Genomic DNA, 18631 nt, shown 5'->3' with positions numbered 1-18631 from the left:
TTAATACAGCTCTGTAAGGCGAGACTGCAAAGCACTCAGCTCGGGCTCTAACAGGTCGAGCTCATCTTCATTCTTTTCAATGTCGGAGGATAGTTTGTCCTCGGCACGACGCAACAAATCCCATTCGCGGCCAGTATAGAACTCCCGCTTACACACACGGCTAGCGCGAGTGCACGACGCACATTTCGAATAGCGACGAGACCGATCTATCATACAGGGAACACCGGAATCAAGACAATGATCACACGGGGTGGCAGTCACAAAACTGTTTACTTCAATATAATCAGCTTGAGTATGATGCGCGATCGAAGAATCACGGGGAAGTTTGGGGACGCCTTCAAGAACGGAGTCAGCCTTGCGTTTAGGCATGACGAGAACGCATTATTTTGAGAAAGAAAAAAACGCCATCACCTACCTGAGGGGGGACCGCCGATTTATGAGTCTCGGGGACGAAACTCCTAAGAGAGGGGGAGGTGATGTTACGGACATACCAGTCACCAATCACATGTGGGGACTGCGACCTACAGATGGGCCACCAGGAGCCAATCGATCAATCTGTTATGCAGATCACGTGCAAGATCCTATACTAGGGCACCCCCAGTACGAGTCAGGGAAACACTTCGACTTGGGAGCCGTTTCTGGCCCCCTGTTAGTAATTACGAACTATACTCGCACACAAACAAGGCTTACCGCGAGAAGGCCGTTTCCGGCCTTCCACTCACCATCTCCGATAATACCGCAATACACCATGAGACGGTTAGCCTCACGTGATCATACAAGTAGTAGAACAGGTCGATGGTCGATGGGTAGATTCCGCCAAGACAAATCTACATATCTACCATCTACACATCTACACAGGAAGAACTCAGGGATATATAAGGACGCTCATTTCATGTATCTAGTTTAGTTCTTCGTCTTCAATCATACATTGTTACTTGTGAATACCTTTGGAACTTCAGAGACTCTTTACTTGATTATAACTTGACAACCACTACGACTAGACCAATACTTCGGTATAGATCTATTCGGCGCACTACCTGGCATCGTTCCTCGATACCCTCGACAGGACTCATTCCGCAGTAAGGCCTGCTAGGCAACGGAACGGTTGAGAGACAGATCGTTGAGGTTGGAAGTCTGCAGGAAATCAGAGAAGTATCTCCCGATTCTATCTAACATAACTGTGACCAGTTAGCTGTGCGTAACAACTATATAGTATATATCGGTAAGTCTTATATGATTATACCCTTTAAGATAACTAATACTACTATATATTAGGCACTAGAGCCTTCTTATATCTTAAAATTCTCGAATGATAAATAGGAAAGAGAGCAGATTAAATGTCTTACTAGTCTAAACCTACCTTTCCGGATACTTGAGAGGAAACAGTTTGCTTCCTTGATTCGAATGGCATAAAAGGCTCTAGCTAAACCTACTTTACTCCATCCTCGTACTGCTTAACGCCGGCTAAAGAAATTGGTCGATAAGGAGTAGTATACAATTCTCGCTACCTTACTAAAAGATACGAAGCTCTTAATCGCCCTTAACTGCTAGATATCGCCTTTTTAGCAAGCATTTATAGCGATTATAGGGTACTTTATCGACCGAGACTAGAATTACCGTGAGCTCCTACTTAGTTTCGAACCACTTAATAGGGCGCATTCTAGTGTGAATCTAAGTAAAGTGCTTATAGAGATCTTTAAGAAGCTTAATATTACTAATCGCGTGTTAGCGATTATATTAGATAACGTATTAAATAATATAACTTTGGTATAGGTAGTTCAAGACTCTATTAACTCCCTTAAACTACCGAATAGCCTAGTGGTTGTTCGAATCCCTTATCTTACACATATTATCTAGCTAAGCCTTCGCGAGCTACTTAGATCAGTGAAGGCCGATCCCTAGAACGATATTATAGATCGGAATGTTTTAGATGTCTAAGCCTAAGCCTAAGCTCGATCGCTCCGTGCTTCCTAGAGTGAACAAGTCATTGTACAAACCCTTATTAAGGTAAGTATATTATTATTTTTATTATTTAACATACCTAATAAATATATAGATTCGAGGGCTTGCTATATTCATTAATACAAGCCCCTAACGTCGCGATGATTTCTTCCGTCTCTAGACTAATAGAACGAAACTTGCGCCTATCTAAGATGTCCGTACACGCTAGAATTCAACCTTCCTAATACTTCGTCGTGCGAAACGCCTTAGCAAGCCCTACGATGAATACTATAATAATATTAAGACCTAGAAATACAAACTTAGTAAGGTAGAATAGCGGCAGGTCGACTACCTTCTATATATCATAAAGCCTTTCTACCGCTTTACCATAGTGCTTTTAAAGACCAAAGAAATAACGGTATATCATGTTTTTGGTATTTATAACGCCCTCTTCGAGCACTTCGAGGAATCGATCGCACGACTCACTCCGAAAACCATACCTTAGAAGAAGGCGATACTATAAGCCCTTAATACTAGGATAGCAAAGCTTTCATCTTACTACATAAAGACGAAAGAGATCTATAGTAGTCTCTACGCGATTAGAACAATTCTTGCACCCTAGCATAAGCTTCACTTCTTCTCAAGTAAGGCGTGGGGTACGTCGGAGAACGATATAAAATAGAGTAATCAGTATAAGGAAACGCTTCGCCAATTTATAGCTCCTTACGCCCAAAGACACACCTAGACACAATCCCTACGAGGAGAGCAACCCCCCTACCGTCACTTAGCCAGTACAAGTGACCTAGACGCTCTCCTCGACCTTCGGCCTCACATTCACTCCAATCTATCAACATTAGAGCACGAACTCGCTAGATATCTTGAAAAGCGTACGTTATATTCACTATTATTACGAGCGGGAATACTTATACCTATTATAATAAGGAGAAAAGTCGATCCTTTGTAATTCTGGAAGGAATATGAGAATGAATTCCCGATTCTCTCAAGTGTTGCTCGCGACACTCTCTCTATTCCCGTAACAGGCGCTGGAGTTGAACGTCTTTTTAATTTAGCACGGGATGTCTGCCACTACCGGCGTGGGCGGCTAAGTGCGAAGACAGTCCAGGATATCATGATATTCCGGTGTAGAACCTAATTCGATATTAAAATAGAAGAACTACCCGATAAGGATATGTCCTTAGATTCTATACAAGAAGCAGACGAACAGAGAGAGGCTAAGCTTACCACTGACATGCCTGAACCAATCAGCGATGGTGAGGATTGCGAGGATAATGATCCTGTCGGACTAATCGAGCACGAGTTTGTAATGGCGAGTCAGCTTCCTTGTCCTTCTATAGTGCTAAGTGCGCGGAAGCGACAGAGAAGTGAGCTAGTCGACAGCGAAGATGAGAGCAGTCCTCATCTCCCTCTTTATGGAGATGAGAGTGGCACTCAAAGGCGCCCTGGGTTAAGAGAAGCAAGGAAGCGTGGCAAACCTAGTGATGATCAATTTGTATCGTATTAGTGTGAATGTATGTCTATAATAAATGCCTGTTAAACCTACTGTATGCCAATGCCACTGCTGTCTACATGTAATCAAATTACTTCAAAATACAGAGCTAAAATGCACAAATAATGCAAGTCACGAGGTCAAGGAATTCTGCTTACTAAAAAGGCCCATAGGCATGCCCACGGTGGGCATTGCCCGCTTACATAAGGCCCATGGGCAATGCCCACCAGCCCGTCCATGGGCGATGTCGCAGTCTAATCATCGTATCTTACCGGATTGACAGGCTGATCACCCCTGACTGTTACGATCTGGAGATCGGATGGGGGAGTGGTCATGTGATAGTTTTTGCACCCATATGGTGTATCTTCTCTCTTCCCTTTCTCTCTCCTTCTTCCTTCCCTATGTTTAGAATTCTAGTTGAATGCACTCTTTTTCATCAAGACTTGGCTCGTAACATAATTCTAAACATCATTTTTCATTCACTGGACAGTTAACTGCACAGACCTTCATTGTGATTGGTCTCGGTTCTATCTAACCCCACTTCGTTCCTTGGCATCGTAAAGCCAAGACCCCGAACCGAACCTTATCCACCAACCAATCAGAATGGCTAGATCAAAGAGAACCATATCGCATCGTGGCCGATAGCCAGCTGTGCGCGATAACGAAGAAGAAGAAGTTAAAACACCTGACCTAGCAACTCCAACCCCTGATGCGAGAGTTAAGCAGGAAGAGGTCATCGATGACGACGATAAGGAAGAGGATCCCTCTTTACGTGAACACCTTAATACCCCCTCCAAGATAAGCTTCCACGAGCTCGCCGTCCGATACCGGGAGCTTAAAGGTGAACTCATATAGCTGAAGAAGAAAGTCGATAAGATAACTCTCGAACGGGATAAAGCTATTGCTCATTGTGAACATGCAAGGCGGGAGCACGGCGCTTTGGCAATCCGTGTCCTCGCGTCATAGGAAGGACGGAATGTTGGCGCACCGACTATGGAGGCCCGTATCCAGAAATCAGTGAAGATGCTAGATGCACCGATGCTAAGTGATGGCAAGCTTGTGCGATTTAAGACCTAGGAAACTACAATCAGACAGAAGCTTAAGGCGAACGCCGATCACTACCCACTCCCTATTTATCGACTACTCTATATCCAGAGCCGTTACGAGGGTAAGGCCTAGTTATATATTACACCCCGGATAAATCCCTCGGCGACTCTCCCTTATGTCGACTCTAATGATATGATCTCTCACCTCCGAACTGTTTTCTCGAACCCGAACCGGAAGGCCGAAGCGTACACTATATACCACAAATTAAAGATGAAACCGAAGGATGATTACGCCGACTTCCTCGCTGAGTTCATATAGCTTGCAGAAGAGGCAGGGGTAGTAGTGGAGAACCGAAAGCGTGACCTTTATTCGAAACTGCCATACCTTCTACAGTCTCAGGTGATATAGGCACTCTATAGCGAGGCAGTTCCGTTTGAGACTTTTACCCTCACCTGCTAGAGCATGTCACACGAGATCAACATTTAAATAGAAGCCAAGTCTAGGTCAGGAACCCGAGCCCGTACCTCGGGTGCAGGAGGAGGCACTACCTCCGCACCGAGTCAGACTCCCTCTATCCGTGTGAAGCGCGAAGGCTCGACTTAACCAACCATATTAACTACCGACGAACGACAGACCTTGATAAGAGAAGGACGTTGCTTCTCCTACCGTGAGTAAGGACATATGACCCGCGACTACCCGAAAAAGAAGACTGCGGTACTCGCTATATCAGCTATATCAACTACTTCTCCCCGTATGGTCGACCTCTGTCAGGACCCAAGTACTAAGCAGGTCTGACGATATATATCTCGCAGTCTATGTGAGACTGCGAGATGGCCAGTTCGCAGGTGCGAACTAGACCCAGGGCTGAGACCCGCAATGCGAGGGCTCATGACCTCACATGACCCCACATTTGTATATAAACAGTTCAGAGGCTGGAGTCTTGGACTCCAGCGATTAGTTCAGCATTGAACCTGTCTACTGCTTTCTCCATTCTATTGCCCGAATCCACCTAAGTCCCAAGACCCTCGTAACGGGGTCTTACAACCTCGAAGAGTTAGAGTATGACCGTGAGGATCCGGGAAAAGCTCCTGCCTAGGAAAAGTCTCCCTCTTAGGCGGAATAGAAGTGTCCCTTTATGGACTGAATTTACAGAAACTACTTAGAAGTCCTAATAATAGCCTAGTGTTTAGTACCTAACTTATGCATAATAGACGTTCCTTCTCTATTTCAGCCCTTAGTGACACCGGAGCTAATGGTTCTATCTTTATCGATACTTCACTAGTGTTATTACTTAGAAAACAATTCGGTCTTAATACTTTTAAACTAGATCATAAATGTCCGGTGGTTAGATTTAATGGTAAGAGAGCTTAACTAATCACACATGCCGTTATCCTCTTTCTTTATGTGGATAGAAGGATTTGTAAGCAAGTCCCGATGCTAGTGGCCGATCTTGGTCGATATGACATTATCCTTAGGCGTATATGGTTCGCCGAATATGACGTTCTTCTTAACTGTCGTCGTTATCGAATGATCTGGCCGAATAAAGCGTCGCTATTTAAGGAGGTGTCCCGTCAGATGGCCCTTCCTACACCTACCGAAATTCTGCGCAGACTAGCTATTAACCCCGAACATCAGGTTAATACTAATAGGAGGGATCGTTTGTTTAAGGACTACGTTCCATCCTAGAGGCACTAAAGCATAGAGCGAAACCCGGAGAAACGAACGGATAGTGCTCCGTCTACGACATAATCTACAAACCCGGCTATAATCGATATGCAGGTAATTGGCCGTATAGGATTCAATCGGCTACACACGAAAGCAGAAACCAAAGGGATCGAGGTTTTTTCAACATCACTCTATGAAATTAATTATATCTTAGAAGTGAAGACCTCGTAGCGTAACAATCGCGACCCTAAGATTAGTGAGATTAAACAAACGCTCCCTAGACAGTACCACGATCTTACAGATATGTTTTCGAAGAAGAAATCCGATAAACTCCCGCCGTACCGATCAGGTGTCGACCACGACATCATCCTTAAAGCTTAGGCATAGCCCGGATACTATCCTCTCTACAAACTTTCACTCGATGAACTAATAGCCGCGAAGAAGTATATCACGGAGAACCTCGACAAGGGTTTTATCGAACTAAGTTCCGCTCCCTACGCTTTACCGATCCTAATGGCGAAGAAGCCTGATAGAGGTCTCCGGTTCTGCGTGGATTTTCGAAAGTTAAATGTAATCATTAAAAAAGATTATTACCCGCTTCCCTTAATTGATGAGGCTCTATAACGAACGAGTACCGCGAAATTCTTTATAAAGCTCGACATTCGGTAAGGCTTCCACCGAATTCGACTCACTGTAAATGCCGAGGATCTAACAACGTTCCGAACCCGATACGGATCCTATAAATATAAGGTAATGCCTTTCGGACTTACCAATAGACCGGCTACCTTCTAGAGATTTATGAACGATGTTCTCCGTGAATGTATAGATAAGTACGCGATTGTATTCGTCGATGATATCCTGATCTATAGCCTAACCCTTAAGGAACATTAGCAGCACGTGCGTGAGGTTCTCTCTCGTCTACGAAAAGCCGGATTGCAGGTTGCACTGTCTAAGTGTGAATTCTCGGTCTAGCGAACTAAATTTCTCGGATTTATTGTCACTATAGAAGGCATCTCTATTGACCCTGAAAAGATTAAGGTAATCCTCGAATAGAGGCCCCCCGTAATAGTAAAAGGCGTATAGTCATTCCTTGGTTTCTGTAATTTCTACCGACGATTTATCGATAAGTATAGTTTGATTTCGAAACCACTACACCAGTTAACTCGCAAGGATACGCCTTACGAATAGTCTGATACTTGCGAAACTGCGTTCTAGGAGTTAAAGAAGAGACTAATTTCCGCCCTAATCCTACGCTACTACGATCCTTCCTTACTTACTCGGGGTCGAGACCGATGCCTCCGACGGAGTTATCGGAGCTACACTCACATAATACCATAGCGAAAGTGAAAGCTAGTATCCTATTATATTCTTCTCGAAAACCATGCAGACTACGGAACGAAATTACGAGATTCGGGATAAAGAGCTTCTCGCTATTATCCGTGCACTCTAGGAATGGCGGCCCGAACTCGAAGGACTCTCTCGAAAGGATCGGTTTGAAATCCTTACTAATCATTAGTCTTTAGAATACTTTATGACTACGCGACAAATGAACTAGAGGTAGGCTCGATAGAGCGAATTCCTTTCCTAGTTCCACTTCGTGATTAAATATCGTCTAGGAAAGAACAACATAATCGCGGACGTGCTCTTACGGAAAGATACCCCGTGTGTTAATAGAGGGCGTTACCTTACTATGCTTCCGAGTGACTGTTTAGAAAAAGGAGTCTACCCGCAGATTGCACTAGTTGAGGTATTCGTACCTGATGAAATTGTTGAACGAGTGAAATTTATAAACTAAACTAGCTCTGAACTCGATAGTTTCCGATATATAGCCCGTAAAGGAAGTGATTCGCGATAGACATTATAGGGCGACCTACTGTTATTTGACGGCCGACTTGAAATACCTGATAAAGACGATCTCCGAGTACGATTACTTAATGATATTCACCGCCAACCTCTGACCGCATATCCCGGCATCGAGAAGTTAAAAAAGCTGGTCTTAGCCCGGTATCACTAGCCTGGCTAGGCAACCGATGTGAAGAGATATGTCGACAACTGTCTAGTGTGTAAACGAACATAGGCCTGGAGAGACCGGACCCCTAGACTTCTTCACCTACTAGAGATACCGAACAGACTATAAGAGCATATCACAATAGACTTTCGATCATTCCTTAAGGATAAAAACGGGTTTAATGTAGTATTTGTTGTTGTGGACCGTTTAACTAAGAGACCGATATTAATCCCCTGCTATAAGGATACCGATGCGAAGAAGATGGCTCGTTTGTTTATGAACTATATAATCCGAACCACTGGTATCCCCTCCTCTATCGTGTCGGATCGAGGTGGTTAGTTTGTCTCTGAGTTCTAGACTGAATTCTGTCGAATCCTTGGTATTAAGAGGAAGTTGTCTACGGCCTACCATCCCCAAACCGATAGGCAAAGTGAAATTGTAAATCAGTATATAGCGTAACGGCTCCGCCTATACATCGAACATAATCAAGACGACTGGTTAGACTACCTTCTAATGGTGGATTTCGCGGCATCAATTCTCCCGTAGAGCACGACTAAGATATCACTATTCTTTACGGAACGAGGGTATGATCCTATAATATCGTTTGACTAGAAAGACCGCGGTCACTTAACGTCAAGCGAGCGAGAAGCTTCGGACATGCTTACTCGGCTACACGATATCTGGTAGGAAGTGAAAAAACAAGCATCAGATTCCTAGTAACTACAGATCCGGCAGGCGAATAAGTACCGCCGAGAAGAAGATTTCAACGTGGGCGACGAGGTGTTTGTTACAACGAAGGACTAGCTCTATGATCGTCCTAGCCGGAAGCTCTCGCACACCGCTAGTAGACCATACAAGATCATCGAAAAGGTGGGAAATGCATATAAGGTCGATCTGCTACCGTCTATCAGAGTGCACCTAGTCTTTAACCCGAGCAAGCTCCGTAAGGCCGCTACTACGGAACCTCTCAATCAACAGCATGTCGATCCCCCTCCACCGATCTAGGTTGGAGAATCTGATGAATGGGAGGTTGATAAAATCATGGATTCAAGACTACATTACCGGAAATTGCAGTATCGAGTCCAGTAGCTCGGTCATGACCTCGATCTTCAATGGTATCCTGCGAGCAATTTCAAAAACGCGGCAGCAAAGATCGAGAGGTTTCATGAAGCTTACCCTGCTAAGCCAGGACCTCCACTGCGTCTACAGAATTGGATGGAGGCTGCTATGGACGATAGGATACTTGATGACCATGTTGACGATGATAAGCCCTGCATTCAGGGACTGAATGCACTTTTACCTAGGGGTGATGTTACGATCTGGAGATCGGATGGGGGAGTGGTCATGTGATAGTTTTTGCACCCATATGGTGTATCTTCTCTCTTCCCTTTCTCTCTCCTTCTTCCTTCCCCATGTTTAGAATTCTAGTTGAATGCACTCTTTTTCATCAAGACTTGGCTCGTAACACTGACCTGGTAATCTTCTTACAGTTTCCTTTATTAAAGAATCTAACTAAGGTAGGAATCTCTTTTTGTTCAACATCTTCAGATTAAACATCCTTTTCCGGTATATTAAGTGAAACACGCAGTTGTATAGAGAGCCCTTTGCCGGGGCGCTTTAGATCCGGTTTGACATGGTCAATGTAATCTCGAATATAAAGAATTACTAGGAAAGATATATTTGACGGCATTTTAAAGGCTTCGTTGTTTAGTGATTCTTTAGGCTAAGATTTGGTATGCGTAGAGTAGCATAGACGTAGTGAATGTAAGAGATTCTAGAATAGGAAAGGGAATAAAGTAGGAAAGTGCGGGTCATATTTTATTATAGGCTAGAGCGCTTAGGCAGGGTCTGACAGATAGCTTAGACGAGGCATGTTATATTACACGATCACATATGTAAGAATATGTTATCGATACTTCCACATGTTCCTCGCTAGCACATTCGCTCAGCAAGCTGAGGATTTCTTTACTTTTCTGGGGGCTACAGGAACCTGCAATAATGAGACAATAAACGCATTCCTTATCGATGCGATGGCTCTGGCGGACGCTTTTAACTCGGCCGTCACCGCTATTTCGAAAACTCCAGAGGAGAAAGACGGCTATGTCGCACGATGTCTGCTCGCTGCCTGGCTTGGCATCCCAATGGACGATGACTTGAACTGGATCACGAAAACGAATATACAGGGAAAAAAGTGGGAAGATTACACCGAGCAATGGCAACGGGTGCTGGGTATGGAAACCTTAGGGATAATGCTGCGACTTTTTAGATCTGCATTCTCACGCACTATTGCTTAGATGTCAACGACCAAGTTCAGGACTTCCTTGACGGGAATGACCTTATCGCCCCTGAAAGCCCCCCCCCCGAGTTGCTTTGCGGCGGAACCAGCTTCCACCCGTTTGAATGGACAGATTCTGTGATGGAATGGGACTCTTTGAATGGCAAAGAAACCGTGTGGGAAATCGATGAGAGCGACGTTCAGATTTCTCAGGTTTATGATTCCAATTCTGACTCTCTGCCCTATCTTCTTCCAAACAACCACAAGTACTACGTCGTCAGAGATGATCTATCCCGCACCAACATCTGCAATCCTCTGGATACGACAAAAGAGCCTTTTTTAGGTCACGTATTTGCTGGTCAGGCTGCAGCCCTCAAGACCGTTATGGCCCAACCCGTGTCTATTGATGGTGTCTCGCCTCTGGTTGTGATGTGCCCAGCCGGTCTCACAGAGGGCAGTCTGGCGGATCTGAAATCGAAAGAAAACACGAGGACAATCGGACAGACTGACATCAACACAATCAACTGGGAAGTTCCTGGACCGACCACTCTCTTTCATGAATTGATCCACTTGACATCATTTTGGACCGAGACTGAGAGCGGTGCCTTCACAAAAAATGACAATTATATTGAAGATTATAGCTGTGGGTTTCATTTCTGTTTTTTTTATCTTCGATACATGCGCTGACACTGGATTACGTATAGACAACGCGGTTAATTGCCTGGAGATGGCCTCAACAGGAATTGAGCTCACAATTTCAGACATTACTGCAGTGCTTGGGTATACGGCACCAGTAGTCTTACTTGTGCTGAGATTGAGTCAGAGAATGGAATCACACTAAATCAGTTTGCAACTTGGGTGAGTACATGCCCACTGGCAACTCTCCCCATGCAGAATCTTTGGTTCTAACATGAAAACATTCGCAGAATCCCGAACTCTTCCAGATATCATCTACGTGCGCACTGGTGTCCGGGTTCTACTACTGTGTCCAAGTGAACTTCGACTTTACCATGACCAGCAAAACTTCTCCATTGAGTACTTTCGCTACAAGCAAGGCGAGCAATACCGTCGGGGTCAGCTCATCAACCGTAATCGGAGATGGCCTTTCCAGTCCATCGCCGATTCAGACTGGCATGACCAACATCTGTTATTCATACCAACTTGTTGCATCTGGGGACACCTGTGCGGCAATCGCTTCTGATGCCGATATCGCTCTTACCGACTTCTATAGCTGGAATCCTGCGGTCGGTACCGACTGCGCAAATGTGGATATTGGAGATTATGTCTGCATCAAAATCCTTGGATACGGAATCAGCGTGTCCGCAGTGGCAACAGCCAGTCTTGATAGCTCTAAGGCAGTAGCAACTTCTGCTACTTCTAGCACAAGCACTGGTGACGGTATTGCTACACCATCTCCCATTCAGACCGGTATGGCTGCTACCTGCGATGCCTTCTACTTGGTCGTTTCAGGTGACAGCTGCTCGGCCATTGAAACGAGTCAAGGGATTTCCCTCACCAATTTCTATGCCTGGAACCCTGCTGTCGGCACCAGCTGTGCGTATCTGGGACTGGGGGATTACGTTTGCGTTGGCATTGTTGGTTATACTGCCACTACTACCACCACCACTGCTACTACTACTACTACTACCTCCACTGGTAATGGCATTACTACGCCGACATCTGTCCAGACCGGCATAGTCTCGGACTGTAACACATTCTATTATGTAGTCTCGGGTGACGGCTGTTCCAGTATTGCGACGTCGCAGGGTGTCACGGTTGCTGAGATTGAAGCATGGAATCCGGCGATTGGTACTGATTGCACGAGCCTCTGGCTTGAGACATATATTTGTATCGGTGTCGTATAAATTTTAACTGATGGACTGTACATACCTAGGTAATTTTGGTTCTGCTTTCCAGGCCTTCCAAGGTTAAGACTCCAGCCCTGGAGATTCCTAGTACCTAGGTACCCTCTAGAGATATATACGTACTTAAGTAGTTAGGACTTGAGGAGCAACTATTGTCAGGTTCTGCCTAGGTATAGATTGTCGAGAACAAATACACACTACCAAGTTTGGATATTGAAATTGACGTTAAATACCGCGGCCTTACAATACAGGCATCAACCCGTGTAACTTGCGTAGTCGAGGTTCTCGCCTTAGTCTAGTTTCCTCTTTTCGAACTTCTCAGTCATATTTGTTCCTTTCGTTTTCTTCCTGTCATTGCGTCCTTCAAACCCAGTCGCTTCACATGATGGAAGATTCTATGAACTCTCTTCCCCCAGAATTATGGAGCCAAATATACCAAAGCCTAGCGTTCAAGAATGTTTGCGCAATGCGACTTAGTTGTAGGGCGATGAATATTGGAACGTACCATTATTTTGCCCATGAGACCTTCCATGAATTCTATCTCACTCTCACCAGCGAAGGTCTGCGGGCATTATAGTACGTGGCCCATCACGAGATCTTCAGCCAACACGTCAAAGTGAGTGCATTCATTGGACATATGCACCTGCGATCGAGTATGAACTTATTCTTGACACCAGAGATTGTGGATTGTCCCCAGTCTTTTTCTCGCGGACTATACCTGGACACTTGATGAGATGAAGCGACCGATCGAGGTGGAGAATGATCTCGAGAAACAACGGCGGCAATTCCAACCACTAGTCCGTAACCTTATGCGACTCCATGGGGGGCCTCAAGTAAATGCCGTGGAAAGTCCAGCGTGCTCGCCACCAAACGAGCCTTACCTTGCCTCACTTTCAGAGTTGGCAATAGAAGATCGCTATGTGATCTACAAGGATGCGGTAGTCGACCACTTTCAGGTTCTTTTATCATCTCTAGGAGAAACAAGCACGAAAACAACGCGACTCCAAGATACCCTGGAGGAATGTCTGCCTTTGCTTTCAAATTTGCACACGACAGGATTGAGAAACTATATTGGCCATTCAGACGATGATACTAAGAGATTTCCGAAAGTGATGAGGGGAACAAGTAGCTTGCAAAGACAACTTGGTTTCAATCCGGTCTATCCTATGGATCGACGGGATAGTAAGCCTGAGTGTTCTCGCAGCAGCTCTTGGCGAGGCAGTTTAATTCAATCCCATGTCTTCTCTACACTTTTGGCAGCTCTCGGCACGACCCACACCCGGATCGCAGCGCCCGAGACTTGTGGCGGAATGATGGTGGATGATGGAATATCACTCACACCATCAGGGGAAGAAGCCTTGCTACCAACCTTTCAACAATTGCAGCACCTTTCTGTTCAAATTTCGTCGGCCCATATCCAAGCCAGTGAGCGGCAGAGTTTATGCGAAGCTGAAGAACAAGTCGCATTTCTCGTGCGGGAATCAGTGATCTGGGAGGAAAGAAAGAATTGCTCCGAAATAAAGAAGAACAGGCTGCTGCCGCTCCTTGCCAAGGCAGCCCCAGCAATCCAGAGTCTGGATCTCACGATGCCTCCCGCCAGTACGAGGATATTATCGTTCTGCCGAGAGCAAGATGAAGATGATCTTGACCTGGCAGATGCACACTTCGACTGGATCTCGCAACACTTCAAGTTTTCTCGTCTATCGGTCTTATCGCTCAAAAATATCGTAACCACTGTTTCATCCTTCAAGGAGTTCCTCAAAACGGCTTTATCCACGCTGAAACATGTGACCCTCGACTTTCTTATTTGGACAAGTGATCCCAAAATCCCGAGATCTCAAAAAAAGAAAATTTAAAGAGCTAGGTGTGCAGATCTGCCAAGAGCTGCTTGCATATCTACGTGATCACTCCAGGATACAATCCCTTTCAATCGGTATGTTTTATTATAAAGGAAAACCCATCAAGGTGGTCGACGCTTTCCACGATCCACCACGACCTCGTCGAACGACACCTTACTGGAAGCGTTATAATCAAAGACAGGACTCGATTTCCTTTGTGGAGTGGATCAATGAACTCGACATTACATAGACTTTATTGGCATTTTTCCCCAATGATAATGTATGAGCACTCCGGGCTATATGGGATCTGGCCGGTTACGACCGACTCTCTTCATCAATCTCACTACTTGATCAAACCATCCTGACCCCCTCAATTACTTATTGACCTGACACGTTGGCCATAGCAGAAAATTTGTTTTTGAGCGGGCAAAATTTCATGATTTTCAGGCACATAGACCGAGCTAGCATCGCTTAAGCCAAATCCAAACCCTCGGGGTTACATTCCCGATCCGAACAAAGCGAGAGAATCATCTGATAACGCACATGATTTCGGATCTTTTTTGTCTAACACAACTGTGCCCAGTTAGCTGTGCGTAACACAATGTTAGCTCAAGTGGTCGACCGGTGGTGCCGCAGCGGTTCTGTTGTGACTGGTTACACGCTAACGCTTTTGGGACTCCGACTGCCAATTGCGGAGACAGTTCAATGGCGAAGAATCGTATGAGGGCTTTGAGACCCAAAACTCTTGTTAATTCTGACTGTGTGAGTCTTGGTGTGCCTTTAATATATATGCGAGTAAAACCTTTCTAAATCCATCTGGTCCATGGCTTGAAGTGCCTTAACACTGACCATTTTTGCCGCAACCCATTCAATTCTGACGATAATGGCCGCTCCACCGAACCCAACGTTGATGTCCACCAAGCACATCTGCCTGCGTCGATTAATTCCGGATGATGTTCAGCTTCTCTGTCGCCTGAACAACGACGAAGGTGTTATGACATATCTAGACCATGAACCACCCTCAGTGGAGGAAGTCAGTTTTGAAGTTCAGCATCTCATTGATTACTACACCAGATGGCCTAAGTTCGGCCGGTGGATTGCTGAGGGCCTTAAAGGAGAATTCCTCGGCTGGTTCTCTCTCGCAGGATCTGAGCAGGAAATGCCAGCTACGCTTGAATTAGGCTACCGACTCCGTCGCCAATATTGGGGCATGGGTCTTGCGACTGAGGGTACTCGTCTACTTCTTGAGTATGCATTTTCGGATAATCCAATGGTGGAGCGGGTTATTGGAACCACGATGTTTATCAATGAGGGGTCTCGGCATGTGATGGAGAAATGTGGAATGAGACATGCAAAGACGTTTCATCTTAGCTTTGAGGATCCGCTGCCTGGTAGTGAGCATGGCGAAGTGTTGTATGAAATTACCAAAGAAGAGTGGAAGAAGCAGCAGACCTAGAACCAACTCTTATGTGCTAAGTCACTCGCGAAAACGCACCTATCCCACGGGGCAGCTGCAGTCTGGCAGACTGCAAGTGAAACTCTATTTTTTACTATGGGAGAAAAAAGTGGGTCTACCCTAACTGTAGGTGAACTTCCTCGCCAGACTGCAGAGGTCTAGAGGCCTCGGATCGGTCCGAAATTCTGGGGAGTTGAAACAGTATATATGGCATTACCCCTAACTGCCTTAGAAATTGCACAACCCTCTAGTTGTCGAGAAAATGGTGATTGAAAATTCGAGATGTTTTGATGGGGAATGCGAAACTAGAGGTGCGACCGAGGCCTTAGGCATCCACTAGCGCTTTTCTTTCATTACGATAAGATAAGCCGGTCGTGATCAGATGTCCAGCTCGCTTACCGAATACGTTATCTGCACCTTATACACCTGACAAACCAGGCATCCACGAAATCCTGCATCCCCCATCCGATCTATCTCCACGCCTCAAACATCACAGGTAGCTAGAAACAGTTGGAGTGCATGTTCATAGTCTTTGTCCTTATTAAAACAAAGCAATGTGAATTATGAAAGCCAAACCCTCACGTAGTAAATTGGCTCAAGGTCTCGATTGCAGGTATAGAATCAATATTCCCCAGCCGGCATCCATTTCACAGCAATGGGCTCATGCGAGCTACTCCGTATTCTCTTGTCCTTTGACCATAGTTGAAATGAGAGGTCGGCGGGCCCGACCACTACTTTGACATCAAATGTTGTTCGCCAAAATGACGGTCCCATGTTATACCAATGTCGATTCTTCAGCTTCCTGGAGACATTTTCGGTGGAAATATCAAGGTCACAAACTCGCTGCACACCATTTTGGCACATATTGTGTGGTAACCTGTCGAGGGGTAAATGGGACATGACAATGCTAACTCTCCACGGCTCGGCTTCACGTCCCAGGTTTGTTTTCAATTGAAATGGCTTGTTTATTCCGGTACATGGAATGGGAGCACCCTGTCATTTGAATGAATAAGAGTTTATGTTGACAAGGAAGTCGAAATTTTGTTTTCTTACCCGGATGACAAGCCAGTCGATTTGATCGATAACATAAGTTTTCCTGTCTCGAGGATCAAGCCGGACACGCTCCCCGACATGCTTTTCTGGATTATATATCTTGTCACATATAATACCATAGCTCATTGGAGAGCATCGAGATCCAAACGTGACTATTCCTCGTTTGATTTGTTGTATACGATCAAGAACTAAACCGTGAACAACAACGAGCTGCCTTTGTCGGTTCATATGCGTCAGCCTTCTCACAAAATGCTGTCGATCTCTAAATATTGCATTGACATACGGCTCATCTGCGACCAAAACTTGCATTCCCACCGCGTTTGGATGATTCAGACTGCTTGTGTTGCTATACCTATCCACAAGACATTGTCTCACATATGGAGAACTGCCAAATCCGCCAGAAAGGACGGCATATTTCTGATATAGCATGGCCAGTTAGTCAGAGATTCCTCCAAATCAAAGTAAAGTACATACAATGTGGTCATCGGGGTATTTAGTCAACAGATTTCTGATATGTTCATCCAAAAGAACTGCCATTTCATCAATCTTGGTATCGAAACACATCTTGAGGTCATCCCTATGGCCTATGTCAGCCGTGCTTTCTGAAACATTGTCATATCCAGGTTTACCATGCAATGAGCATTTGTCCCTCGAATATCGAGGCTTCAGAGAAGTCCAAATCAGACTTCAAGCATGGTACATCAAGCTTCAACCACGGAGTCAATGTAGATTCCGTACCAAATGTACACTTGAGTCTCTGAAATCGGCCTGACGTCATTTTCCACGCGGCCTCACTTGGTTGAATGCTAAGATGCTCGCTGATCCCTTCAAGGCGATGGCAGATGAGTCGATGCATCTTTCTATCGATGAATACCGACCCAATAGGCTGGCCTAAAATTTATCAGCATGATTCCTATCAAGCCTTCTCATATTTTTAGATTGACAAAAATTACCTTCCACATGGCCCAACTGCTCGAGCCTAGTCGGTTCTCCTCGCGAAGAAATGAGCTTCAGTACATTGACATCCTAGGGACGAGTTAGCATGCCGCTATAAACAGTATATTTTAAAAGCCATATTACAGTTGTTCCCCCGCCTGCATCACAGATAAGAATGGTATCATCCAGCTAGATCGCAGTTTGATCGTGTCAGCGACATATTACAGATAAATATAAATTTTGTCCCAAATACCTGGTAATGTTCATTTCCTGCATAAACTGCCGCAGCCTCTGCCTCAGTTAGACCAACAGAAACGTGATGATTTGGTGTTTTCGAATTTATTGCGCGCTGGAGAAGCCGGCGTGTTTCTTCCACCATGCGTACATCCCTCCATGTAGTTGGCACACTGAAAAGGAACTCAACCTTGCTCGAGCTAAAATGAGGAATTGTTGCGTTAAAATGAGAGATCACGTGCAGGTAGATGCACTGAATGTAATCTTGAAACCAACGCTGAGCGTCCTGTCGACTCGGACTCCCCGGCAAGTCATCGTGATAATGAGGTGCAAGATGCAATTTAAAAAATTCCTTAATATCAGCATTTGCATCTTCTTGGTCACACTTGAAGCCCCAATTCTTGATCAAGCCTGACTGTTGATCATACTCAATACACGTAGGAACTTTGTTGGAAAGCTCGCCTGGCAATTTGCCGGGCCAACGTTGAATGGTTTTTGGGGGAAGCCATTCTGGCGCACAGGAATACGCAACCCCTATAAAGGAAGGACATATGAGAATCTTATCACGTCGAAACCAAAACAAAAATAACTCCACCGCCGTGCGTGACATACCAGTATAAGTCATTCCGAAATCGATCCCAACTACAATATCCGGGGTCCACGCACCCCAGGCATTGTCGGATGCTTGCCTTTCCAGCACCACGACCTCCTTTTCTGCCATTTTTCTCCCTATGTTGAGTTTAATATTGAGAAGCTTTTAGCAGGCTATGGATATTTATACAAGGGGAAGTGAATGCGATGGCTTA

General features: G+C 45.2%; 7 protein-coding genes across 7 annotated transcripts; 5 read left to right on the top strand and 2 right to left on the bottom strand.

The window, feature by feature from the left end:
- N7529_001334 (uncharacterized protein) lies at positions 1–369 on the bottom strand (the record flags this gene model as incomplete). Its single annotated transcript, XM_057236865.1, has 1 exon — positions 1–369. One exon carries the CDS (start codon positions 367–369, stop codon positions 1–3), a length of 369 nt encoding a protein of 122 aa, XP_057103668.1.
- A 2821-nt stretch (positions 370–3190) lies between these two features.
- N7529_001333 (HAT dimerization) lies at positions 3191–3463 on the top strand (the record flags this gene model as incomplete). Its single annotated transcript, XM_057236864.1, has 1 exon — positions 3191–3463. One exon carries the CDS (start codon positions 3191–3193, stop codon positions 3461–3463), a length of 273 nt encoding a protein of 90 aa, XP_057103667.1.
- A 6627-nt stretch (positions 3464–10090) lies between these two features.
- N7529_001332 (uncharacterized protein) lies at positions 10091–11130 on the top strand (the record flags this gene model as incomplete). Its single annotated transcript, XM_057236863.1, has 2 exons — positions 10091–10397; positions 10463–11130. 2 exons carry the CDS (start codon positions 10091–10093, stop codon positions 11128–11130), a joined length of 975 nt encoding a protein of 324 aa, XP_057103666.1.
- A 323-nt stretch (positions 11131–11453) lies between these two features.
- Positions 11454–12308, top strand: N7529_001331 (LysM peptidoglycan-binding domain-containing protein; the record flags this gene model as incomplete). The annotated part of the gene is made up of 1 exon (XM_057236862.1): positions 11454–12308. The coding sequence occupies one exon, from the start codon at positions 11454–11456 to the stop codon at positions 12306–12308; it is 855 nt and encodes a 284-aa protein (XP_057103665.1).
- Positions 12309–13042: 734 nt separating this feature from the next.
- On the top strand, positions 13043–14164 carry N7529_001330 (uncharacterized protein; the record flags this gene model as incomplete). Its single annotated transcript, XM_057236861.1, has 1 exon — positions 13043–14164. One exon carries the CDS (start codon positions 13043–13045, stop codon positions 14162–14164), a length of 1122 nt encoding a protein of 373 aa, XP_057103664.1.
- An 865-nt stretch (positions 14165–15029) lies between these two features.
- N7529_001329 (GNAT family N-acetyltransferase) lies at positions 15030–15602 on the top strand (the record flags this gene model as incomplete). The annotated part of the gene is made up of 1 exon (XM_057236860.1): positions 15030–15602. The coding sequence occupies one exon, from the start codon at positions 15030–15032 to the stop codon at positions 15600–15602; it is 573 nt and encodes a 190-aa protein (XP_057103663.1).
- A 621-nt stretch (positions 15603–16223) lies between these two features.
- On the bottom strand, positions 16224–18546 carry N7529_001328 (Hsp70 family protein; the record flags this gene model as incomplete). Its single annotated transcript, XM_057236859.1, has 8 exons — positions 16224–16595; positions 16656–17072; positions 17130–17232; positions 17285–17546; positions 17609–17681; positions 17736–17780; positions 17845–18359; positions 18438–18546. The coding sequence occupies 8 exons, from the start codon at positions 18544–18546 to the stop codon at positions 16224–16226; spliced, it is 1896 nt and encodes a 631-aa protein (XP_057103662.1).
- Positions 18547–18631: the final 85 nt, after the last annotated feature.

The sequence above is a fragment of the Penicillium soppii genome (assembly GCF_028829465.1).
Source record: "Penicillium soppii strain IBT 18220 chromosome Unknown utg000001l, whole genome shotgun sequence".
Taxonomy (NCBI): domain Eukaryota; kingdom Fungi; phylum Ascomycota; class Eurotiomycetes; order Eurotiales; family Aspergillaceae; genus Penicillium; species Penicillium soppii.
Note: the sequence above shows the minus strand (reverse complement) of the source record. Positions and strands in the feature narration are given on the sequence as shown.